The sequence below is a fragment of the Bos indicus genome, chromosome 10 (genome assembly GCF_029378745.1).
Source record: "Bos indicus isolate NIAB-ARS_2022 breed Sahiwal x Tharparkar chromosome 10, NIAB-ARS_B.indTharparkar_mat_pri_1.0, whole genome shotgun sequence".
Taxonomy (NCBI): domain Eukaryota; kingdom Metazoa; phylum Chordata; class Mammalia; order Artiodactyla; family Bovidae; genus Bos; species Bos indicus.
In genome coordinates this window covers 79,086,606-79,110,873 of record NC_091769.1, presented here as the reverse complement: position 1 = coordinate 79,110,873, position 24,268 = coordinate 79,086,606, and the positions used below count along the sequence as shown (strand labels likewise).

At 46.8% G+C, this 24,268-nt stretch overlaps 1 protein-coding gene and 1 long non-coding RNA gene across 4 annotated transcripts; one reads left to right on the top strand and one right to left on the bottom strand.

Moving 5' to 3' along the window:
- The first annotated feature begins 823 nt into the window (after positions 1 to 823).
- On the top strand, positions 824 to 21,989 carry PLEK2 (pleckstrin 2). 3 transcript variants are annotated; one of them, XM_019969085.2, is made up of 9 exons: positions 824 to 1,282; positions 13,583 to 13,747; positions 15,548 to 15,729; positions 17,237 to 17,328; positions 17,621 to 17,808; positions 18,031 to 18,132; positions 18,428 to 18,511; positions 20,628 to 20,706; positions 21,470 to 21,989. In XM_019969085.2, the coding sequence occupies exons 1-9, from the start codon at positions 1,241 to 1,243 to the stop codon at positions 21,595 to 21,597; spliced, it is 1,062 nt and encodes a 353-aa protein (XP_019824644.1). In that variant the 5' UTR covers positions 824 to 1,240; the 3' UTR covers positions 21,598 to 21,989. The 3 variants fall into 3 exon arrangements, with proteins under 3 accessions (XP_019824644.1, XP_070653844.1, XP_070653845.1); XM_070797743.1 differs by lacking the exon at positions 824 to 1,282 and adding an exon at positions 8,362 to 8,647; XM_070797744.1 differs by lacking the exons at positions 824 to 1,282; positions 13,583 to 13,747 and adding an exon at positions 13,875 to 14,010.
- Positions 10,509 to 13,682, bottom strand: LOC139185342 (uncharacterized). The gene is made up of 2 exons (XR_011568967.1): positions 13,557 to 13,682; positions 10,509 to 11,346 (listed from the first exon to the last, which is right to left on the bottom strand). It is a non-coding gene; the product is annotated as an uncharacterized lncRNA (long non-coding RNA).
- Positions 21,990 to 24,268: the final 2,279 nt, after the last annotated feature.

The following is a 24,268-nucleotide window of genomic DNA, read 5'->3' as shown; positions in this document are numbered from 1 at the left end:
ATTACCGACTCAGTGGACATGAGTTTGAGTAAACTCTGGGAGTTGGTGATGGACAGGGAAGCCTAGTGTGCCACAGTCCATGGGGTTGCAAAGAGTCGGACATGACTGAGAAACTGAACTGAACTTAATACAGGTCTGGCTTCAGTAGGTGCGGAGTTGATGTTCATTCTGAAATGGAATGAAAGCCCCTTTCATTTTGTACTCCTCTGAGATCCCAAAGTCAGTCTGTACAGAAGGCTGAAGGGGGCCATTTCTAGGGCAGGGGCACCCACTGTGCTTTGGGGGTGGGCTCCTGGTTAGTTTTGAAAAGCACCCAGGGGCACCTTCTCCCAATCTAGAGCTTTCTCTTCCCTTTTAGGCATTTGGAGTCTTTTCCTGTCCTGATGAACAGTCCTAATAGGGCCGGCCCTTCATGCTGGGGCAAGCAATGGATAAAGGGACAGCATCGTAAGGACGGGTTCAGTATTATGGATGCTTTCCTGTTTTTGACATTTTGTTAAACATGGATTTTTTTGGCCTTAATTTTTATTTTAAAAATTTCAAAAACACTTAACATATTTTAGAATGTTGCATTAAATTTTTATTTATCTAGATTACTGGGTTCCCTGGCTCTCCCTTAAATTTTGCCCCTAATCATGGAAAGTTCAGTTTCAGCCTTTTTGGCAGAGAGGGGTATTATGGGGCCAGAGGGCCCCTGCAGATGGTGCCTGCTTCCTTAAATCCTTGACCTCGCTAATGGGAACATTTCTCTGCGCCTACCAGAGGCCAGGATCCTGTTCCCACCTGGCGCACCTCATCCACTCTCCCATCCCCTATTTCTATAGAGCTCAGGGATGACTCCAGATTCTTGAAATCCTTTCCGATCAGCTTGATTCCCTAAGTATTAGTCGAGAGCAATGTACTGGGTGCGAGGCAGGCACCTGGTTAAGGCTGGGAGTGGCGGCAGATGGGGAGAGACGGAAGGGTAAGAGGCGCCCAGCGCGCAGGGGGCACCTGGATGGCGGCAGCCGGGGCGGGACGCGAACGGCTGGCAGGCTCAGCAACTGGAGGACTAACCACGGACCTCAGGGCACCTTCGGTGGGGGCAGCACGTTAGAAATCCCGACCTGGACTGACTTCCTGCCCAGGACGCCCCACGGCCTCGGGCTCTGGGCGCGGGCCAGGGGGCGGCGCCGCGCCGGGTCGGAGGCGCTTCCTGGGCGCCGCGGGAACGGAGGAGCGGGCGGCGCGGGACGGCGCCATGGAGGACGGCGTGCTCAAGGAGGGCTTCCTCGTCAAGAGGGTGAGCGTGCCGGAGCCTCTCCGGACACGGCCCGGGGCGGCTGCGCGGCGGCCGCCGGCTTACCTGAGCCGCGATCGGGCGGGCTGGGGACCCTCTGGGCGGAGCCGCGCGTGTCGCGGACAGAGCCGGGTGGGCGGTGGCTGGGGGTGAGCTTTAGCTAGAAAAGAGGGGCTGGGGGTACGGGCAAGGAGGAGAATCCCGCTCGGCTAGCGCGTGTGGGGTGCGGGCGGGCGGCTACCCTTTGGAGGACAGCTTCTTTAAAACAACTTACTAAAATACGAAGTGCCTAGGATTTAACTATGATGTCTTAAAACAACAGAAGGGTGTTCTGTAGTCCCCCAAGCTCGTCCGATTAATGCATCATCTCCTGTATTCTTCACAATAACCCGTGAGCAAGGAGAAAGCCTTTGTTTGTTAAGCCTCTGCTGTGCACCAGTCTTGGACGCTGTCTCTTTTAATCCTCCCAACAGTCCGACAGGTCGGTGGTCCCATCTTACCGCCCTTTCTGAAAGGGGAAAAAGAAGTTCAAAGAGGCTAAGTAGCTTGCTCAGGATCTGGACCAGTGGGTGATGGAGCAGGATCGAAGCCACTCAGGCTGCCCACTGCAGGGTGGGTATTATTATCCCTCTATCACAGATGAGGAAACCGAGGGGCAGAAAGATGAGGTCGCTTGCCCAGAGCCCCGTGTCGCTGTGTGGTTGGTTGAGCCCTTGTTTAGAGAACCCGGAGGGCCAGCTGTAAAGTTACATGTGAATTTTCAACAGCTCAGGGGTCTTTGCCCTGGATCCCCTGTTGTTTAGGGGTCAGCTGTATTGTTTCTTTTCACAAATCTGGAGTTTTATTTTCCAAGACTTCCATCCAGTCACATGTCATTTCTATGTGGTGTTCAGCCTTTCCAAATTCTATAGTTTTTACTGATCATGTTGAAAATATTGGGGGACGACTGGTTACCTTATGAGTATTAATATTATATAAATGGAACAGTTGACGCTGAAGTACTTTAGATCATTCTGTTTCACTTGTGGTTGAATCTATCATGTTATTGCTGTTGCTGTTTAGTCCTAAGTCGTTTTCGACTTTTTTGCAACCCTCTGGACTGCAGCCCACTGGGAACCTCTGTCCATGGGATTTACCAGGCGAGAATATTAGAATGGGTTGCCGTTTCCTACTCCAAGGGATTTTCCTGACCCAGGGATCAAACCTGAATCTCCTGCATTGGCAGGTGGATTCTTTACCACAGAACCACCATGGAAACCCTGAATCTATCATAGTTTATAGCAAATAAATAGAATTTGTTTTTTCCTTCACTTTGGTAAGCATAAAAAGTTTTAGCCATTCTGGAAAGGAGAGGGGTGAAGATACCCACTAGCATAAATTCAAGCAGTCTCTGAGCAGTCTCCATCCTCACTCCTTCCACGTCACCACATGCGGCTTTTCCCACAGCAAGCAAGAGTCCAGAGGAAAACCAGGCATATGGGACCAAGGTAGAAAATGAAGGAAAAAGCAGCTACAGGAGGGAAATTAGATTTGAAAAGTTCTTTTAACATTGATGTTCACACTGAACATCTATGCTAACCTAACAGCAGAGCATAAAACCTGGGGATAAGCCTTCCGGCTCTTCTACTGAGTTTCCAGCTTTGGCAGGGGGATGGGTGAAGAGGGGTGAAGGGACTCTCCCTCCCATGGCCTTCCCTGGCCAGCAGATCAACCCTGAGGTCCCAAGTCTCTTTCAGGTCAGTAGGGAATATAGTTATGTTATTTTACACATTATTTGATATAGGAGGGTAGGTGTGTTGTTTGCTCAAAACTATGAGCCAGAGGAGGTGTAGGAGGCTGTGCTGGATCAAGGGTCAGACTGGATACAAGCAGGTATAGAATTCCACGCCTGTTTCGTGTCACCGGGATTAAAATGATAGATTAGTCCTTCAGGGTTTGTGGAGGCAGCCACACACCAGAGAGAGCACCTTTGGAGAACTTTTCCTGTGGCTTCTAAGGTGAGGGAGACGGGTGGGGGGTTTGATGGGCATTGTTGATTGTCAGGGGCTTGCCCACCAAGTTCCCTGTCCCTCTCTCCCTCACCTGAGAAGCTGCAGGAAAAGTTCCTTGAAGGTGTTGGTTGGTAGAATAACTGAGCCTGCTAGGCGCCTGTTGAAGACAAACCCTCTCAGATGGGCCCCTGTGGGCATCCCCGTTACTGGGGCTTGCCTTACGTGATTTCCCACCACCACCACCACCATGCAGAGTCAAGGGAGGGTTGAAGGGAGGGGAGGAGGTGAGTTCTCTTCCAGACAGGCCAGTATAGCGTGGCCCCTTAGGGAGTCCAAGGTACAGAGAAGGGAGGACAGTCAACTCGTCTGACCCCAAAAGCCCACAGACGGGCTAGACTGAAATCCCTAGAGCTGTCCAGCCAAACCCAAAGACAAGCAGTTGGAGCTGGAAGCCTGACCCCGAGGCAAGCGGAAGCCACACCCTTTCCTGCAAAGTGAGGAATGGGGCCCCTTGCCCCTGCCAACAGTCCCTCCCTCCTGATCACTCAGGCTTTCCCGCATCCCCCATTATTTCCCCTTTCCTCCTGGGTGGCAGCAGCAGCCCCTGTGTCCACCAGGGAAGTTGCAGGACTGTGACTGTGGGATTCCACAGGTTCAAGAGGGTTTACGGTACAGAAGTGGGGCGGGGCCCAGGCTGGCAACCCAGAGTACAGAACAGTCATCACCGGTGAGGGTGAAGCAGGAGACAGGCAGGGGCAAGATGGATTTGATTCTTAATCCAGCCCAGACAAGAAAGACAGCGAAGCTCCAGGCAAAAATGCAGGGTGCTCACTTAGCCTGGTGTTAAAGGAGGGTGCCCAGGAAGGAGGGCAGGTCTGCATGGGTAGGGCTGCTTGTCTTTAAAGAAGCGGCTGGAACACATCAGGCATGGCTGCCTGGCTTGTACCTCCTACAACTCTTAGAAAATGACATGGCCATGTCAACATGCTGTAATCTAGATCTTTCATCTGTAGGACTCAATCTCCAGGAAAGGCCATAAAAGCTTTAGGAATGGGACTTCTCCAGTGGTGAAAGATCTGCCCTCCAATGCAGGGAATGTGGGTTTGATCCCTGATTGGGGAACTAAGTTCCCACATGTTATGGAACAACAAAGACCCGCCACAGCCAAAAATAAATAAATAATATTTTTTTTTTAAAAAGGCTTTAGGAATAAAGTGTTATTTAGATAGAGAATAAAACCTGGAGGCTACCTACATGTCCCCTCAAATAAACAAATGATTACAAGTGAATTATGGTTATGCACAGGGCTTCCCTGAGAAGCTAAGGCAACCCACTCCAGTACTCTCGCCTGGAAAATCCCATGGACGGAGGAGCCTGGTAGGTTGCAGTCCATGGGGTTGCGAAGAGTTGGACACGACTGAGCAACTTCACTTTCACTTTTCACTTTCATGCATTGGAGAAGGAAATGGCAACCCACTCCAGTGTTCTTGCCTGGAGAATCCCGGGAACAGCAGAGACTGGTGGGCTGCCGTCTATGGGGTCGCACAGAGTTGGACGCGACTGAAGTGACTTAGCAGCAGCATAGGGCTTCCCAGGTGGTGCTAGTGGTAAAGAACCCTTCTGCCAATGCAGGAGATGTAAGAGACGTGGGTTTGATCCCTGTGTCAGGAAGATCCGCTGGAGGAGGCCGTGGCAACCCACTCCAGTATTCTTGCCTAGAGAATCCCATGGACGGAGGCTCCTGGTGTGCTACAGTCCATGGGGTCAAAAAGAGTCAGACATGACCGAAGCGACTTTAGCGTAGCACGTGGTCATGCAGATGTTAAAAATGTTTTTCATATTATAGTCCAAAGAGTAAAAATAGAAATGGTACGAGAAAGGAAAAAGAAAAATTACTTGGATGAAAAAAAGACTAGAAGGAGTTCCGAAGGCTAGAAGTCTGTTTGAAGTGTCAGCAGGACCGTGCTCCCTCCGAAGCCTGCAGGGGAGAGCCCTTCCTTGCCTCTTTTGATTCTGGTATTTGCAGGCTGTAAAGGAAAAACCAATTTTTCCTTCCTAGGTAAGGAAAAATTTAGTTCTTACCTGCTGTGTTTTTCTCCACCTGTGACTCTCATTTACTTTCACACAGACTACTTCACTTCTGACTCTCCTAGTCACCAAATGTGTGGAGGTTCCCCCCACACCAAGCAATTCTCTGTGACCACCCGTGTGTGTCCTACAGTTTAACTCAGTTCTGACGCATCTACCCAGAGGCAGTCTCCGGTCCCATGGGTTAACAGCGCAGTCTCACAAGGCTGCTTCCCCAGCCTTCCCCCACCCGCCACACACACACTTCAGATGCCAGTCCGAAGCCCAAGTTATCACCTGTGCTCTGACTGTGTAACCAACCACAGATCAGAGGTTCCAGTGACCTTCTGCTTGGGGTGAATTTCTAGAAACTCTTCAAATCCCATATTTTTGGGATTTTATAGAGGCACATGTAAGCATGACAAATTGTCAAAGCCACTTTCAGCTCTTTTCTTTTCTCAAGAGAATGGTGGCGGGGGGGGGCGGCTAAAAATTCCAAGCTGCTAATCATGGCTCAGTCTTTCCAGTGGCCAGCCCTCACCAAGAAGCCCACCCAGAGTTTCCTCATTAGCACAAAAGATGCTCCTGTCACCCAAGAAACTTCAAGGGGTTCAGGAGCTCTCTACCAAGAACTGGGGGCAAAGAAAAATATATGTATTTTCTGTCATCTCACATAGGAAATGGCAATCCACTCCAGTATTCTTGCCTGGAGAATCCCTTGGACAGAGGAGCCTGGCGGGCTGCAGTCCACGGGGTCGCAGAGAGTTGGACACTATTGAGCGCACACGCATGTATGCATTATCTCACACAGGCTCTCTTTTGTGTTCCTTGGCTTGTAGATGCTTCACTCTAATCTCTGCCTCCATCATCACATGACCATCTTCTCCCCATGTGTCTTTCAGTGTCCAAAATTTCCTCTTCATATAAGGACACCAATTATATAAGTGTTTTTAGGGCCATCCTAATCTAGTATGGGGCTTCCCTGGTGGCTCAGCTGGTACTCAAATTGCCAAAATCCATTGGATTATAGAAAAAGCAAGAGAGTTCCAGAAAAACATCTGCTTTATTGACTATGCCAAAGCCTTTGACTGTGTGGATCACAACAAACTGTGCAAAATTCTTCAAGAGATGGGAATACCAGACCACTTTACCTGCCTCCTGAGAAATCTGATTGCAGGTCAAGAAGCAACAGAACCGGACATGGAACAACGGACTAGTTCCAAACTGGGAAAGGAGTACGTCAAGACTGTATATTGACACCCTGCTTATTTAACTTATATATAGAGTACATCATGCGAAATGCCAGGCTGGATAAAGCATAAGCTGGAATCGAGATTGCCAGGAGAAATATCAGTAACCTCAGATATGCAGGTGACACCACCCTTATGGCAGAAAGTGAAGAAGAACTGAAAAGCCTCTTGATGAAAGTGAAAAAGAAGAGTGAAAAAACTGGCTTAAAACTCAACATTCAAACAACGAAGATCATGGCATCTGGTTCCATCACTTCATGGCAAATAGATGGGGAAATAATGGAAACAGTGACAGATTTTATTTCCTTGGGATCCAAAATCACCGCAGATGGTGACTGCAGCCATGAAATTAAAAGACACTTGCTCCTTGGAAGAAAAGCTATGACAAACCTAGACAGCATATCAAAAAACAGAGATATTACTTTGCCAACAAAGGTCTGCCTAGTCAAAGCTGTGGTTTTTCCAGTAGTCATTTATGGATGTAAGAGTTGGACCATAAAGAAAGATGAGCGCTGAAGAATTGATACTTTTGAACTGTGGTGTTGGAGAAGACTCTTGAGAGTCCCTTGGACTGCAAGGAGATCAAACTAGTCAATCCTAAAGGAAATCAGTCCTGAATATTCATTGGAAGGACTGATGCTGAAGCTCCAATACTTTGGCCACCTGATACGAAGAACTGACTCATTGGAAAAGACCCTGATGCTGGGAAAAGTCAAAGGCAGGAGGAGAAGGGGATGACAGAGGATGTGACGGTTGGATGGCATCACCGACTCGATGGACATGAGTTTGAGCAAGCTCTGGGAGTTGGTGATGGACAGGGAAGCCTGGGGTGCTGCAGTCCATGGGGTCACAGAGTGGGACATGACTGAGCAACTGAAGTGAACTGAACTGAATGACTTCATCTTAACCTGATTACATCTGCAAAGACCCGATTTCCAAATAAGACCTCACTCACAGATCTCCCGGCTTAGGACTTCAACATGTCTTTTGCAGGGACATAATTCAACCCATAGTAAGTACCATCTCTGCTTCTTCAGGATTGTAGGGTCTTGGGCAAGACCTTTCTAGGCCTCAGTTTCCTCATTATGAGACTTAGGGAGTTTAGATTCTTTACCATCTGAGCCACCAGGGAAGCCCATAGTATTACATAGACTTTTTCAAAGGGTCCTCCAGCTGTAAAACTCTGTGCTTTCTAAGCCCAGTCCTAGGGTTACATCCCATCTTATGGACTTTCCTTCCACCTAACAGGGTGCTAAGCCATTCATGGTCCAAATGACCTCTGATCCCCGCCAGCTGCTTACAGACAAGGAGCCTGGAGAAGGTAGAAGATGCCCAGGTGAAGGGAGGCCTGGGTTCTTTTCCCACTATAACCAGTGTATTTTTGGTTTTTAACACCCTTTACCTGCTGACTTTGGGTCAGTCTCTTATACCCTCTCAGTATGATGTAGCTTATCCGTAGAGCTGGGATATTTCCTGTTTTGTGGGTTATTACAGGAACCTCTGGAGAAGGCAATGGCAACCCACTCCAGTACTCTTGCCTGGAAAATCCCATGGACGGAGGAGCCTTGTAGGCTGCAGTCCATGGGGTCACTAAGAGTTGGACACGACTGAGCAACTTCACTTTCACTTTTCACTTTCATGCATTGGAGGAGGAAATGGCAACCCACTCCAGTGTTCTTGCCTGGAGAATCCCAGGGACGGGAGAGCATGGTGGGCTGCCGTCTATGGGGTCGCACAGAGTCAGACATGACTGAAGTGACACAGCAGCAACAGGAACCTCTAGCTGAGCTGCCCACTCCCGTCTGGCCGAACTTAATTCAGGGGTTCTGCCGTAGTGCAGTCAGGTGATTTTTTTTTAACATGAGCACCTAAGCTTGTCATCATTCTGCTTAAAAGTCTTTAGGGCTCCCCTCCGGCCACAGTGAGGTCACCAGCTGCTTCAAGTGCTCTACCTCCAAAGTGAGCCCATCTCAGCCTTTCTCAGACTGCTCTCCTTTGCTGTCAGACTGGATTCTTAGTGGCTCATAATGCAGTGCTCTCTAGCAAGTTTGAACAGAAGGGTAAGTTGGATATATTTGGGAGGACCAAGTGCCATACAGCCAGGGACAATGCAGCCAGACAGAAATACCCCACAGCACCAGGAGGCGTCTCTAGTGGAAACATCCTGCCGATGCTGTTTGTGACGTGTTCCTGATAACTCTGGGGACTGGGCGTCAGAAGACCCCGTCCTTCCACCACTAGCCTGCCACCTTGGTGGCTGCCAAACACGCATCAGTGCCCCATGCGCAGGCCTGGCAGCCACTAGCCACCTCCCTGTTCCCCTCATGCCAGAAATTCTGGGAAATGTAGCGTTTCGTCCAGGAAATGTAGCCTTATCTGTGTATTAGTTTGTTCTGCTCAACATCTGTTAGTTTTACCTTTCTCCCTAACTTCTCCAGGCCCCTTTCTTCTTCTCTGTTGTTTTAGTTTATGAGGGCTCCTGTAACAAAAGACATGGATGGGATCGCCTAAGCAACAGAGATTTATTTTCTCACAGTTCTGGAGGCTGGAGTCTAAGGTTTAAAGTGTCGAAGGTTTGGTTTCCTTAGGCCATCTCCTCAGCTCGCCCATGCGTGGCACCTCTGGCTGTGTGCTCACATGGTCTTTGCTCTGTGTGCAGGCCTCCCTGACATCTGTATGTCCAAATTTCCTCTTCTCATGAGGCCCCCAGTCAGACTGGATTAGGACCCAAGTAATGGCCTCATCTGGGCTTCCCAGGAGGTGCTAGTGGTAAAGAACCCATCTGCCAATGCAGGAGACATAGGGGAAGCAGGTTCAATCCCTGGATGGGGAAGATTCCCCTGGAGGAGGGCATGGCAACCCACTCCAGTATTCTTGCCTGGAGAATCCCAGGGGAGCCTGGTGGGCTACAGTCCATAGGATGGCAAAGAGTTGGAAAGAACTAAAGTGACTTAGCACGCACACAATGGCCCCATTTAACCTAATCACCGTAAAGACCTTCTCTTCAAATACGGTCACATTCTAAGGTAGTGGTGATTCTTGGGTCAAGAAGATCCCCTGGAGAAGGGATAGGCTACCCACTCCAGTATTGTTGGGCTTCCTTGGTGGCTTAGGTGGTAAAGAATCCTCCTGCAATGTGGGAGACCTGCATTCAATCCCTGGGTTGGGAAGATCCCCTGGAGGAGGGCCTGGCAATGCACTCCAGTGTTCTTGCCTGGAGAATCCCCGTGGACAGAGGAGTCTAGCAGGCTACAGTCCATGCGGTTGCAAAGAGTCAGGCATGACTCTGTGACTAAGCACAGCACAAGGTAGAGGTGGGGGAGTGGTTGGGGCGTCAACTATGAATTTGGGAGAAGGGCATAATGCAGCCCAGGATGCCTATGTTTTAAGGTTATTTCGCCTCCTCTCCTTCACCTTACACTGGCCCCCATGCCGTCAGCTTAGACGGCAGTCTCCTCTCTCTGCACCAGCGACACCTGTGTGCTGGCATTCACTGCCTTTACTGCTAATGCTGCACTTGAACCCCCTCAGCAGGGGCTCATCGAGCAAGGAGACCTGAGTCTGGGCCATGTGGAGAGCAGTACAGGACCCTCATTGCTGAGGAGTTAGAGCCAAATCTTTTTCATTTCTTTAAACATGTCAGCTTGTGTCAAGAAAAGCCATCCGCCATCGTGTAACGTGGATTCTTGGTACAGGATAGAGTGAAGAGAGCAAAACTGTAAAATTCAGCTCGACTTATCTGTCCTCTCATGGGCCCAGCTCACGTACCATATAATGTAATGACACTTAGACATATTAGTAAACTCTTGTCAGATTAACTATTAAAAGTCATATTTAGGGTAGGAGGGAGGCTCAAGAGGAAGGGGATATATGTATGCATGTGGCTGATTCACTTCATTGTACAACAGAAATTAGCACAACTTTGTAAAGCAATTATATTCCAGTTCAGTCACTCAGTCGTGTCTGACTCTTTTCAGCACACCAGGCTTCCCTGTCCACCACCAACTCCCAAAGCTTACTCAAACTCATGTCCATTGAGTAGATGATAACGTCCAACCATCTCATCCTCTGTCGTCCCCTTCTCCTCCTTCCTTTAGTCTTTCCCAGCATCAGGGTCTTTTCCAATGAGTCAGCTCTTTGCATCAGGTGGCCAAAGTTTTGGAGCTTCAGCTTCAGCATCAGTCCTTCCAATGAATATTCAGGACTGATTTCCTTCAGGATTGACTGGTTTGATCTCCTCCAGTCCAAGGGACTCTCAAGAGTCTTCTCCAACACCACAGTTTAAAAGCATCAATTCTTGGCACTCAGCTTTCTGTATAGTCCAACTCTCATATCCATACATGACTACTGGAAAAACCATTTTGACTAGATGGACTTTGTTGGCAAATTGATGCCTCTGCCTTTTAATATGTTGTCTAGGTTTGTCATAGCTTTTCTTCCAAGGAGCAAGTGTCTTTTAATTTCTTGGCTGCAGTCACCATCTACAGTGGTTTTGGAGACCCCCAAAATAAAGTCTCTCACTGTTTCCATTATTTCCCCATCTATTTGCCATGAAGTGATGGGACCAGATGCCATGATCTTAGTTTTTTGAATGTTGAATTTTAAGCCAACTTTTTCACTTTCATCAAGAGGCTCTTTAGTTCTTCACTTTCTGCCATAAGGATGGTGTCATCTGCATATCTGAGGTTATTGATATTTCTCCTGGCAATCTTGATTCCAGCTTGTGCTTCATCCAGCCCAGCATTTTTCATGATGTACTCTGCATATAAGTTAAATAAGCAGGGTGACAATTAAATATATATAGATATAAATATTTAATATATATAGATGTGTAAATATTTGTATAAATATATATTTAATATTCCAAAAAAATATGTATGTATATGGAAAAGTGAAAGAGTTAGTCACTCAGTTGTATTTGACTATTTGTGACCCCATGGAGTCTAGCCTGCCATGCTCCTCTGTCCATGGGATTCTCCAGGCAAGAATACTGGAGTGAGTAACTATTCTCTTCTCCAGGGGATCTTCCCTACCCAGGGACTGAACCCAGGTCTCCTGCATTGCAGGCAGATTCTTTACCATTTGAGCCACCAGGAAAGCCTATATATATGCCATCCTTAGTTGCCACAGTAAATTCTGTTTGGCTTAGACCAGTGCTCACACAGTCAACCCCTTCAACAATTTCCAGTTCCCTAACACTCAGTGCATACCTGCTGAGCATGAAACAGAATTGCAGCATCACACATGTGACAACTGAAGGGGCCTTGGAAATGAATCAGGGCTGGGTCAGGAAACCAGTAATTGCGGACAGTCTCTGATTCAAATAAAGTGCATCTCTCTTGGTTAGAATCCAGCCCTAATTGGGCTCTGCTCTGGGAAATATGCCAAGAAAGTCACTTTCATGAGCGTGTACAAAGCTATTCCATTCTGATTCTTCAGCAGACATTCCCCCATCCACTGGTCTGTTCTAGAAACAGACTCTCTGTCTTCACCTGCCTGTTTTGTCCACTGGCTCCATGACCCATCTGAGAGCCCCACAGGCTCCCCTGCCTTTTAGGTCTGTCACACCAGGTTAGGTAAGATGGTTAGAGTTCTTAATTTGTGGCTTCACTTTACAAATTCCCCACATCCCTCAACTAGTAACATTTTGGAGGGGGGATATATCCTAAGGGGAAAAAATTAGAGATGCAGATCAAAACTTATGTGCAAGGATATTCATTATGGAGTTGTTTATAATAGTTAAAAGAAAAAAAAAGAAACCTCACTTGCAAACAACAGGAGATGGGCAAGGAGATGATACATACACTTGTTGGTCATTAAAAGACGTGTTGAATCTGAGTGAACTCCGGGAGTTGGTGATGGACAGGGAGGCCTGGCATGCTGCGATTCATGGGGTCGCAAAGATCCACTTGTTGGTCATTAAAAGACATGTTGAGTCTGAGTGAACTCCGGGAGTTGGTGATGGACAGGGAGGCCTGGCATGCTGCAATTCATGGGGTCGCAAAGAGTCGGACACGACTGAGCGACTGAACTGAACTGAACTGAATGGTGTGAGAAGATGCTTGGCAAAGTCAACAAAAGAAAGACTGGAAAATAAAACTATTCGTAATATGCTCTTGGTTAAAAAAAAACTAAAAGGGAAAAAGACAAAGGAAATGCAAGGTATTAATAGGATCTCTCTCTTGTTTATGTATTTGGCTGTGCTGGGTCCTCGTTGAGGCATGTAGGATCTTTAGTTGCAGTGGGTGAACTCTTAGTTGCTGCGTGTGGGATCTAGTTCCCAGACCAGGGATGGAACCCACGCCTCCTACACTGAGAGCTCGGTCTTAGCCACTGGACCATCAGGGAAGTCCCTAGGATCTTTTCTTCTGTGTATTTTGCAGTTTCTTTCAAGGCTTATAACCATAGAATAAAAGAACAAATGGGAACTAGCAAGTCAACGCCAATTGTTACATACTCAAAAGAGATGACAAAGAGATCCAAAGCTCACAATTTCTTCATGAAAATGAAAATAAACATATAATTTGGAACAGGATCTTTTGGCTCTTAAGGACATTATTGGGATAATTGGTGAAACTTGAGTGGAGTTTATGGAACAGAGGAAAATAACATATTTATGTAAATTTCCTAATGTTGATGATTGTATTGTGGTTATGTTGGAAATACTTTTTATTTTTTGGTAGGAGACAATAAAATATTGAGAAGCATCAATATTAATATATGGAGCATCATGTTAAAAACTAATTCTTAAATGGTTTTGTAAAAGTTTTTTTTTGTAAAAAAGTTTTATGCTTGTCTTCAGCTTTTCTCTTAATTAAAATTATTTCAAAATTAAAAAATAAAATTAAGCTAAGCAAGAGAGACAGAGCGTTATCTCCTTATTGGAGAGTTGATCCCATGGCACAGTCTGACCACCTGTGCAACGAGACTCCTCTCCCTATGACCAGGTCGTCCCCTCGGCCACCTCACCTCAGGGCTCTCCTGTCTGTCCTCAGGGTCACATTGTCCACAACTGGAAAGCACGGTGGTTCATTCTTCGGCAGAACACGCTGCTATACTACAAGTTCGAGGGGGGTCGGAAAGTGACCCCTCCCAAGGGCCGCATCCTTCTGGATGGCTGCACCATCACCTGCCCCTGCCTGGAGTATGAAAACCGACCGGTAAGTGAAGGCCCTTCTTCCCAGCGCCTCCCTCCCACTCCCCGGACCACCCCCTTCCCTGGCCTCTTAGCCAAAGGTGGTATGAGTCATGGTAAGAGCCGAGTTACTGAAAAACCTAGACTCAAATCCTGGCTGCACCACATACCAGGCACGTGACCTTGGGCAGGTAATTGAACCTCTCTGAGCCTGAGTTCCTCGTCTATAAACTTGGATAATGTAATGACACCTGACTGTTGCTCACAGCTATGGTGAAGATCATGAAGGTAATGGTGGGTCAAAACATTTGTAGCCTAGGAGGTACCACACAGATGTGAATAGTTACTGCTACTTCAGGTTCAATAGGATGGCTTTCATCCCCCAGGGGGTACGTGTTCCAAAAGTCAGGAGCAGCTCAACCCTAAAAGGAACCTGAGTTAATCATTTACCATCTACCATCAGAAAAGAATCGGAATTAATCATTTACTGAGGGCTCAGTAAGTGCCAAGAAATTGGCTAGGCTTGGAGAAGTCAAGGAAGAAAATTGTAAGATTGGTTCTTTCAGTTAATGATCTTGTTATGAAAGCAAGTGGTTAATTGAAAAACAGTTCCAAATGTTGGTACAGATATTATTGGCCACAGAGAACACTGTCTTGCTGAAAAGGAGGAAGATGCCCTTACAAGCTGTCTGGCTCAGGTACAACTTTGGGATGGATGGAGATTCGGGCATGAACTGGTTGAGAAAGTTTAAACCATATTATATGAAGAATGTGTGAAAGACTTGGGATGATTAGACCCAACCAAGAAGAAGATCAGGCGTAGACATAGAGAACTGACTTACAGACACGGGGGCGGGACGGGGGGTTGAGGAAGGAGAGGGTGGGGTGTATGGAGAGAGTGATATGGAAACTTACATTACCATATGTAAAATAGCCAAGGGGAATTTGCTGTATGACTCAGGGAGCTCAGACTGGGGCTCTGTAACAACCTAGAGGGGTGGGATGGGGAGGGAGATAGGAGGGAGGTTCAAGAGGGAGGGGACACAGGTATACTATGGCTGATTGATGTAGATGTTGGCAGAAACCAACACAATAGTTCAGTTGCTAAGTCATGTCCGACTCTTGCGATCCCATAGACTGTAGCCTGCCAGGCTCCTCTGTCCATGGGATTCTCCAGGCAAGTATACTGGAATGGGTTGCCATCTCCTCCTCCAGGGGATCTTTGTGACCCAGGGATTGAACCTGGGTCTCCTGCATTGCAGGCAGATTCTTTACCAACTGAGCTACTGTAAAGCCATTATCCTTCAATTAAAAATAAATACGTTTAAAAAAATAAATAAAAAAGAAGATGATCAAAAGGAGCAGAACTGAGTTCCTTCAGGGTAAGCGTTAATAGCCTCAGAGGACAGAGGAAGGCATTGAGAGGCTCAGTGGGTCCTATAATGTGCCTAAGCGACCGTAGCTATGGCTCTAGCTCAGTCTCACCTGGAAGCCTGTGTGTTTCCCTCTTTAGCACAGGGACTCTCATAAGAAGTGAGCTTAATCGAGAAGGCAGAGCAGAGAGCAGAGAGACCAAGGCCTCAGGAAGCAGACTCTGCTCTAATTAGTCTATCCAAAGGGGCCAAGGTGGTGAACTCTCTGTCACTGATGGTGTACAAGGGAATCTTTAAACGCCCAGCAGCTGGGACGCGGTTGAGGGGTGAGGCATTGGGCAGTCACTGGATCACGTGGTCTCCCAGATCTGCTTCGGTTCTGTCATTTTTGCTGCCCAGCCAGCTTTCTCTCTCCCTCTCAGCCTGGTCTGACTGGCTGTCTCTTCCCACAGCTCCTCATTAAGCTGAAAACTCAAACATCCACGGAGTACTTCCTGGAGGCCTGTTCTCGAGAGGAGAGGGACGCCTGGGCCTTCGAGATAACAGGAGCCATCCACGCGGGGCAGCCGGGGAAGGTCCAACAGCTTCACCTGCTGAAGAACTCCTTCAAGCTGCCCCCTCACATCAGCTTGCAGTGAGTGCCCGGCCCTGCCCTCGCCCTCCCTGGCTTTGCTGCAGCCTCTGCTGTCTGCTCGGCTCAGGGAGTGGACCTCTGTGGCTGCTACATAGGCCTGGCTGGTGCTGCAACTGTGCTCCAGGGCCTGCTTACATTGTTTTCCCTATGTGGGAGTGGCCCTGCCAGCCTGCTCTGGTAACTTCTTGGGGTCCCTGCTGCTCCTGCCCACCTCAGTGTCTTGACCCCCTCCCTTCAGTGTCAACCGGGATGCTCAGGGCTATAAAAACAGCTCCCCAGGAATCTCCACTCACCAAGTCATTAGTCTTGTTTGCAGCCTGGTGGCAAGAACATGTGTTCTGTTAAGAGCTGCATTCTTATTCTGTGGGATTCTTCATCCATCCATCCATTCACTCTTTTAAGAAATAGTTGCTGAGTGCCTGCTGCATGCCGTACATCGCTCTAGGTGCTCATGCAGATGGGCATAAACAAAGTCTCATCTCAGGGGCTTTCCAGCCCAAGTACCTACATAGACAATAAGAAAAGGTCTGCCATTGGTGGCAGGGACTGTCCCACAGAACAGAAAGAAAGCAGGTCAGTGGTGGCAGTGATACTATAAAGTAGGGAAGGATGAAAGGAATTCCCTTCATGGAAATTGTTATATCCACGCATCTGCAGGAAATGCCCACTAACCTTGCAGGAAGCAGAACTTCCCAGGCTTACCAAAAACCTCCATACCAGGCTCTGGAATCTTGATTGTTCATCTTTGTTGTTCAGTCGCTAAGTCGCATCTGACTCTTTGCGACCCCATGGACTGCAGGCCGCCCTGTTCCTCGCCATCTCCTAGAGTTTGCCCTAGTTCATGTATCAGTGATGCCATCCAACCATCTCATCCCCTGTTGCCCTCTTCTCCTTCCCCTCAGTCTTTCCCAGCATCAAGGTCTTTTCCAGTGAGTCAGCTCTTTGTATCAGGTGGCCAAAGTGCTAGAGCTTCAGCATCAGTCCTTCCAATGAATATTCAGGGTTGATTTCCTTTAGAATTGCCTGGTTTGGTCTCCTTGCTGTCCGAGGGACTCTCAAGAGTCTTCTCCAGCCCCACAGTTCGAAAGCATCATATGTGCCCAGGGCGTGGCTAACCCATGGTGAGTGCAGGGAGGACCAACAGCAGATGAAAGTGGGTTCAAGTGATGGGTGACTTTTGAGAAGTAGCTGGAGGAGTTTGGACTTTATACAGCAGATCATAGATAATTCTTTTGTTTTTAAATTAAGCTGTGACTTAATTAATACTTCTATGCTAGACAGAATACCTGTCTAGCATAGAAGTATTAGAACATTTAGATGAACAAGAAGAAATGTTCCCCAATCCCACCTCTCAAATTCTGATGCATAACAGAATACCCCTCTTTCTCCGCGATGTGTATTATGCCACTTGCCACGTGCTTTATACCCTCAGCAGTGGCTCATGGACCCACCCTCATTCCTGTCAATGTGACGAGGGTCTCCTCTCTTTTGCCTTCTTTCCGTGTAGTCGCATCGTGGACAAGATGCGCGACAGTAGCTGCGGAATCCGACCAAGCCCCAACATGGAGCAGGGAAGCACCTACAAAAAGACCTTCATAGGTGAGCCCCTGACCCCTACCCCACCCCCGGGGCTGGGCCAGGGACTGGTGACCTGGGACTCAGTGGTGAGCCCTGAGTTGCCTGGCAGCCAACGGGCCAGCCTGAGAGGTGGGTGTGGCCACAGCTCTGGGCAGCAGGGTTGGTGTTTGGTCTGCTCCAGGGCCGAGCCCCAAGGCTGTTCCAAGGCTGCCCCAGGCAGGGGTCAAGGTCAATGAGGTCACAGCCAGGCACCCCTGAGGAAGCTGGTCTGGAGCCTGTCGTTTTGACGGGTGCTGCTCTTGCCCCGCTGCAGGCTCCTCCCTGGTGGACTGGCTCCTCTCTAACGGCTTTGCAGCCAGCCGTCTGGAGGCTGTGACGCTGGCCTCGGTGCTCATGGAGGAGAACTTCCTTCGGCCAGTAGGCACCCGAAGCATGGGAGCCATTCGCTCGGGGGATCTGTCTGAGCAGTTCCTGGATGACTCCACGGCCCTGTACACATTCGTAAGTGAGGGCCTGGGTTCCTCTTGGCATGGGAGCAGAGAGGAAGAGGCCACAAAGTGTGGGCCAAGGGTCCACGGTCAGCGGGGAGAGGCCTAGGGCTCGGGGAGGGGGTACAGCTTCACCCCCAGGTGGAGTGGGAGTTTCCTTTCCCCTGTGGGAGCTTCCCCAGCCTGGAGCTGGGATGTGTTGGTAACAAGAGTCCTTGTCTCTCCTTCCTACCAGGCTGAGAGCTGCAAGAAGAAGATAAGTCCCAAGGAAGAAATCAGTCTCAGCACCATGGAGTTAAGTGGCACTGTGGTGAAGCAAGGCTATCTGGCCAAGCAGGTATGGTACAGCCCACCTTGGAGCTGGGAGGAGGTGGACAGTCCTGAACCTCTGGGGAGGCAGGAACCCCCACAAAGGGTGGGAAGGGCTGAGACTCCAGAGGGCACTAGTTGTCAGCAGCATCTGCTAAGTCAGGGTCCGGTGGTGGCCACAAGGGAGCCAAAGCAAAGGGCCGGCACATGTCCGTGCCCATAGGAGTCCCAGACAAGCAGGCCTAAGGCGTTAGAGGCGTGAAGGCGGGAGGATGTGACTACAAGCTGTCACCCACGAGCCATACATCCTTTCTTTGCCTCAGGGGCACAAGAGGAAAAACTGGAAGGTGCGGCGCTTTGTTCTGAGGAAGGACCCGGCTTTTCTGCATTACTACGACCCTTCCAAAGTGAGTACCTTGTCGAGCTTCCAGACATGTCTCTCCCCAGCAGAGCTGGGGTGGTTCCACCTCCAGCCTTCCTCCCAGCCTCCCTACCATAACTTCCACCCACAGTGCCTTTCCTTCCACAAGTTGCAAACTGCTCCTCCCAGTCTGACCTCTCTTTTCTTTCATCACATCGTCGCCTGCTCAGTTGATCCTGCTCAGTGGATATCTTCATTGTTTTGGGAGGAAACACATCTTTCAGTTCCTCCAAAGCTGGCTGTGTGCCTACGAAGGGGGAGCTGAGCTGATGAAGAGACTCCTGACTGGTGCTTTCCAGCCTCTTTCCACCCCTTTCCACCCAAAGAGGCCGTGAATTCTGCCCCCTCATCCTCTTGTCCCCACCAATGTTTTGAAAGGTTTCTTTTACCATTTAATATTTAAGCCATAATTCTGAGTTTCAGATAATAAGTATTACTGCATGCTCAGTTGATTTAATTCCAATCAAAAGAACAGAAACATGGCCTTTTAGTCAGCCTGTTCAGCCTTGTCTTGGTAGATTTTCATTTGTTTTTTGAAATAATGAAGAGTGTGCATTCAGTCAGGAACCCAACCCTAAGCCAAGAACATGAGAGAGCTTGAAGGAGCCCCTGGGGACCCTGCTAGACCACAGGGAGGGCTAAGGGGCAGGGAGGGGCGTGGTGCTGATGTGACTGGCTGTGAAATGAAGCTCAAACTTCCTCACTCATGCAGATAACTTGCCATGGGATGTCCAAGTGCAGCCTCATCTTCTGTTACAAACGACTCTCACGGACTAATTCTTTAGTAGGCTGAGGGTGGTATGATGAGAGCATGATTCTTCTGTTGTTTTTGGTCAGTCGCTCAGTCCTGTCCAACTCTTTGTGACCCCGTGGACTGCAGCACACAAGCTTTCCCTGTCCTTCATCATCTCCCAAAGTTTGCTCAAACTCATGTCCGTTGAGTTGGTGATGCTATCAAACTATCTCATCCTCTGTCTCCTGATTCGTCTCCTGCCCTCAATCTTTCCCAGCATCAGGGTCTTTTCCAATAAGTCAGTTCTTCACAGCAGGTGGCCAAATTATTGGAGCTCCAGCTTCAGCCTAGTCCTTCCAATAAATTATTTAGGATTGATTTCCTTTAGGATTGACTGGTTTGATCTCCTTGCAGTCCAAGGTACTCTCAAGAGTCTTCTCCAGCACCACAGTTCAAAAGATTCAGTTCTTCAGTGCTCAGCCTTATTTATGGTCCAACTCTCACATCTGTTCATGACTACTGGAAAAACCATAGCTTTGACTATGAAAGTGAAAGTGAAGTCGCTCAGTTGTGTCCGACTCTTTGCGACCCCATGGATGGTAGCCTACCAGGTTCCACGGTCCTTGGAATTTTCCAGGCAAGAATACTGGAGTGGGCTGCTATTTCCTTCTCCAGGGGATCATCCCAACCCAGGGATCAAACCCGGGTCTCCTGCATTGCAGACAGATGCTTTACCATCTGAGCCACTAGGGAAGCCCACAGCTTTGACTATACAGACCTGCAAAGTGATGTCTCTGTTTTTTAATATGCTGTCTAGATTTGTCATAGCTTTCCTTCCAAGGAACAAGCATCTTTTAATTTCATGGCTGCAGTCACTGTCTGCAGTGATTTTGGAGCCCAAGAAAAGAAAATCTGTCCCAGGTTCTACTTTTCCCCTATCTATTTGCCATGAAGTGATGGGACCAGATGCCATGATCTTAGTTTTTTGAATGTTCAGTTTTAAGCCACTCTCCTCTTTCAGCCTCATTAAGAGGTTCTTTAATTCCTCTAAATGGCTTTTTGCCATTAGAGTAGTGTCATCTGCGTATCTGAAGTTGTTGATATTTCTCCTGGCAATCTTGATTCCAGCTTGTGATTCATCCAATCTGGCATTTCTGCATATAAGTTAAATAAACAGAGTGACAATATCCATCCTTGACGTCCTCCTTTTCCCAAGTTTGCACCAGTTGTTCCATGTAAGGTTCTAACTGTTGCCTCTTGACTTTCAGGTTTCTCAGGAGACAGGTAATGTGGCCCAGTTATTTCTGTCTCTTTAATAAGAGTTCCGTGCCTTCACACAGTCCCTAATCAGCTCTCCTTTCCTTTGCAGGAAGAGAACCGGCCAGTGGGTGGGTTTTCTCTTCGTGGCTCCCTGGTGTCAGCTCTGGAGGATAATGGCGTTCCCACTGGTAAGGGGCAACTTTGGCCCCATCCTCATTTCAGGGTCCTCCCTCCTGCTCTCTCAGTAATGCTCTGCTGATGATGGACGAAGCTGTGGGGCCTGAGTAGGGGCTTTCTCAGTGAGACAGTGAATGGTGTGAATTCTGAAGCCAATTTCAAAATTAGAGAAAGGGCACGTGGGGTATTCTTAGTGTTTTAACAACACAACTAAATAGTTCTCATCTTTAATATTCTTTCCCTTCCTTTTCTGTGCTTACTGGCCCATAAGCTTCCACCTAAGAACAATAGCTTACAATAGTGTTTAAAGATTGACAACACAGTTTAATATCTGTTATCGTGCTAATTTCACACTAGACAGCTAAGGAAGGTAGTATTATTCTCAACTTATGGATGGGAAGATTGAGGTTCAAAGAAATTAAACAATTTCAGTCAAATCCCACATCTGTCCATGCTTTTAACATAAACCTACTAGACTTTTTTGATGTGAGACTGCAGACCTATGGTTATCATGGAGGGCAGGCCAAGAGGTCTTCCAAGAACGTTCAGACATAAAACTAGCAGGCCTTAAGGCACAGATGAGGGAGAGGGGATGGATGGGAGGCAAACAGGAAAGCATGCCTCTGGTGGGATTTCCTAACCATATATGCACACTTGTACTAAGAAATACTTCATTATGTGTTTTTGTCCGTCTCAGTGACTTTCAGCTGTTCCCAGCTGAAAGCAGACATGGATATTCACTCACTGATTTTTCTTTTTTTCCTTCCTGCCTAGGGGTTAAAGGGAACGTCCAGGGAAACCTCTTCAAAGTGATTACTAAGGATGACATCCACTATTATATCCAGGCCAGCAGCAAGGCTGAGCGTTCCGAGTGGATTGAAGCTATCAAGAAGCTAACGTGACAAGGACCTGAGGGAATGGGGCTGAGATTCCTCCCTCTTACCAGATGACACAGGATTTCCTGGACAATGGGAGTATGTTAAGATTTTTAACTTTTTATATTTTGTACTGCTTTGGAGTGAGATTGGTGGAGTTGCTTAACGTTGGCAGTGGTGCTATTGCCTCCCCACCTTCATTTAACCTGTAAGTGCTGAAGCAGCCCTGTCAGCACCTTGACTTTTGCCCATTATCACAACCAGCCATTCCTTGGGTACCAAAGTAGGTCTCCCTTGTCACACTAACTGGCCATGTAATACTGAACAAAACACTATACCCTCATGATGGAGCTCTCAGAAATGCTGTCAGGACCTCTTAACGCCTTTGGAATGAATAAAAATTGACACTTGTTACTGGCTATTAGAATTCCTATACAGAGTTTCAGTTTTCAAAGGTTTTTCATGCTTAAGGCTGTAAGAATTATTAGGCAAGCTGATTATAAAAACATCTCAAGTGAGCTTAAAGCCTCATCTTCAAAGTATGGATGGGGCAAAATCTTGAACGAAATATTGTTTTGTTTTGAAAAAGAAGCCTTCATAAGTATTACACATTGCAGAAAAGAAATCATGGACTCAGTTGGATTAGTCACATACATAAAAGTAAAATTACAGCTTTTCTGTGAAAAAAGAAAAAAGTTGTTTGGAAAGATGCAGAGCAGGAGCTTTCTAAAGGAGATAAAGATGTCAATGGGAGAATTAAATCAAAGCATGAAATTTTGGTTTTAGAATGAAGATTAACGGAGACAAATAGGTACCAAGAAGGTTCATCAGTTAGGTTAATCTGAAGTAGTGAAAAGTCTGTATCATACAGTGTCTTTAAAAACATTTTTATTACTTTCAAGCTTAATACAGTAATCTGCCAGTACAACTGCTTAGACTTCCTTCAATGAATAGATATGTAACTTACATTTAAGGGGCGTGAACACCTCCAAAGTGCTTAAGTAAAAGTTCATTCAATAGTTTGAACTATCTTTTCTTGATCTTGTCTAGAATACCTGATCATTCAGATCAGGAATTCCAAGCTAATGAGGTTTTACTTTATTCCTTACATTGTAAGAGACTGCCTTTTAAAGCACCATTTTCCATTTGGCATCTCACCAAGGTCTGTGTCCTCAGTTTTTTTTTATTGCTTTTTGCTATCAATATAGGTTTTTGTCTGAATTAAGCTGCATTTGGTTTGATGGCTTCTTGATTGTAAATTGGCACAATTACACCCCACTCTGTACGGCAGGTATCAGTATCATGAGTTGAAAAGTAGCTGACTATTACTTTGAGGCAAATCACGGGACAGTTCTTGCCAAGGGTACTAGCACTTGGATTTTTAAAATTCCTAACCATTTAAAGTGCCTTTACCGTGGGAGTTAACTAGGTCAGGCAAGGCCGTCTGGGGGTTTCCACTAAGTTTTTAAGCATTATCCTCAAGTACTGGCTTGTCTTGTTTTACTAGAAAACATGAAAGATCATTTGGATATTTGTATTTTTCCGGCCATTTAAAATTTTCAACTAATACCTAAATGAGCCTCAAACTATTGTTAATTTTCAGTTATGAGTTGATAACCATTTGACCTCAAAGACAGAACTGGGAGTAGATGAAACTGTCAATTTCTAGTGAGTCTTTATGCGGAGAGATTCAAAATTTGGGTAAACTGTTCACTGATCTTTTGTCAATCCTTTCAAGTTTTTAGAACTGGGTGTGATCTTGTTCTCATATTTGCAAGTGATACTTTTAGGTCAGCAGGGAGTTTACTTAGTTCTCTCCATCATCACTGAGGTATTGATCTTTTTCTCTGGCAAGGGTCATAAATTTGCAGAATTGTTGTGGAACTGAACAAAAGGCCTGCATAGGATATAAACCACTCACCACAGATATCACCAGTATTTCTCAACAGTTATGGCTTTTGAAGTATTAAAAAATTCAGTGAACAAAGTGAAAATTCAATTCCTCTGCTTACAACAAACATTTAAGCAGCACCTGTTATATAGTTTGATAACATTCGTGATGCTGTGAGCTTTACTCCTCAGAAAAAAACTGAAGTGAAAATTATGTGCTGATTTGAATACATCCAGATTCTCCTCTAAATATTCCCAGTATGGCATGCAAGCTAGCAGTCATGGTTCCCTCATGAAAACAGTTATATTGTTAGACCTGGATCTAAAGAGCTAATAGAGGCTGCTAAATTAAACAAAGGGACAAACCTTCACAAATAGCTTAAATGTCTCACCAACACACTCTTCTATTTTCCAGTCCTTTTAACAGTGAGTTAAGTCTAGTCCTGGATTGAATAAGGTGGGTTAGATTTAATCTTCTAAGTATTTAAATAGCTATTCTTGGGAATAATTAGTAAAATTAATTTATCTAGTACCTCAAGTATCCTAAGAGATTAAATTTATGAAGTAAACTAAAGTTAACTCAAGACTTGCTACACCTTGGCCACTGTAGCTGTAACTGCAAACCACGTGTTATCTATGAAGTTTATTTGCCTTTGTATATATTATTTATCTTTAAAACAATCAGTTCTTAAAGAAAAAAAATGATGGAAACATTTTGAAAAACGATTGTTAATTGTGTTCAAACAGACCCCTAACCTGTTAGGAAGAGAAGTGAAACTCTAAGGTGGCACCTAGCAAATATTTTACT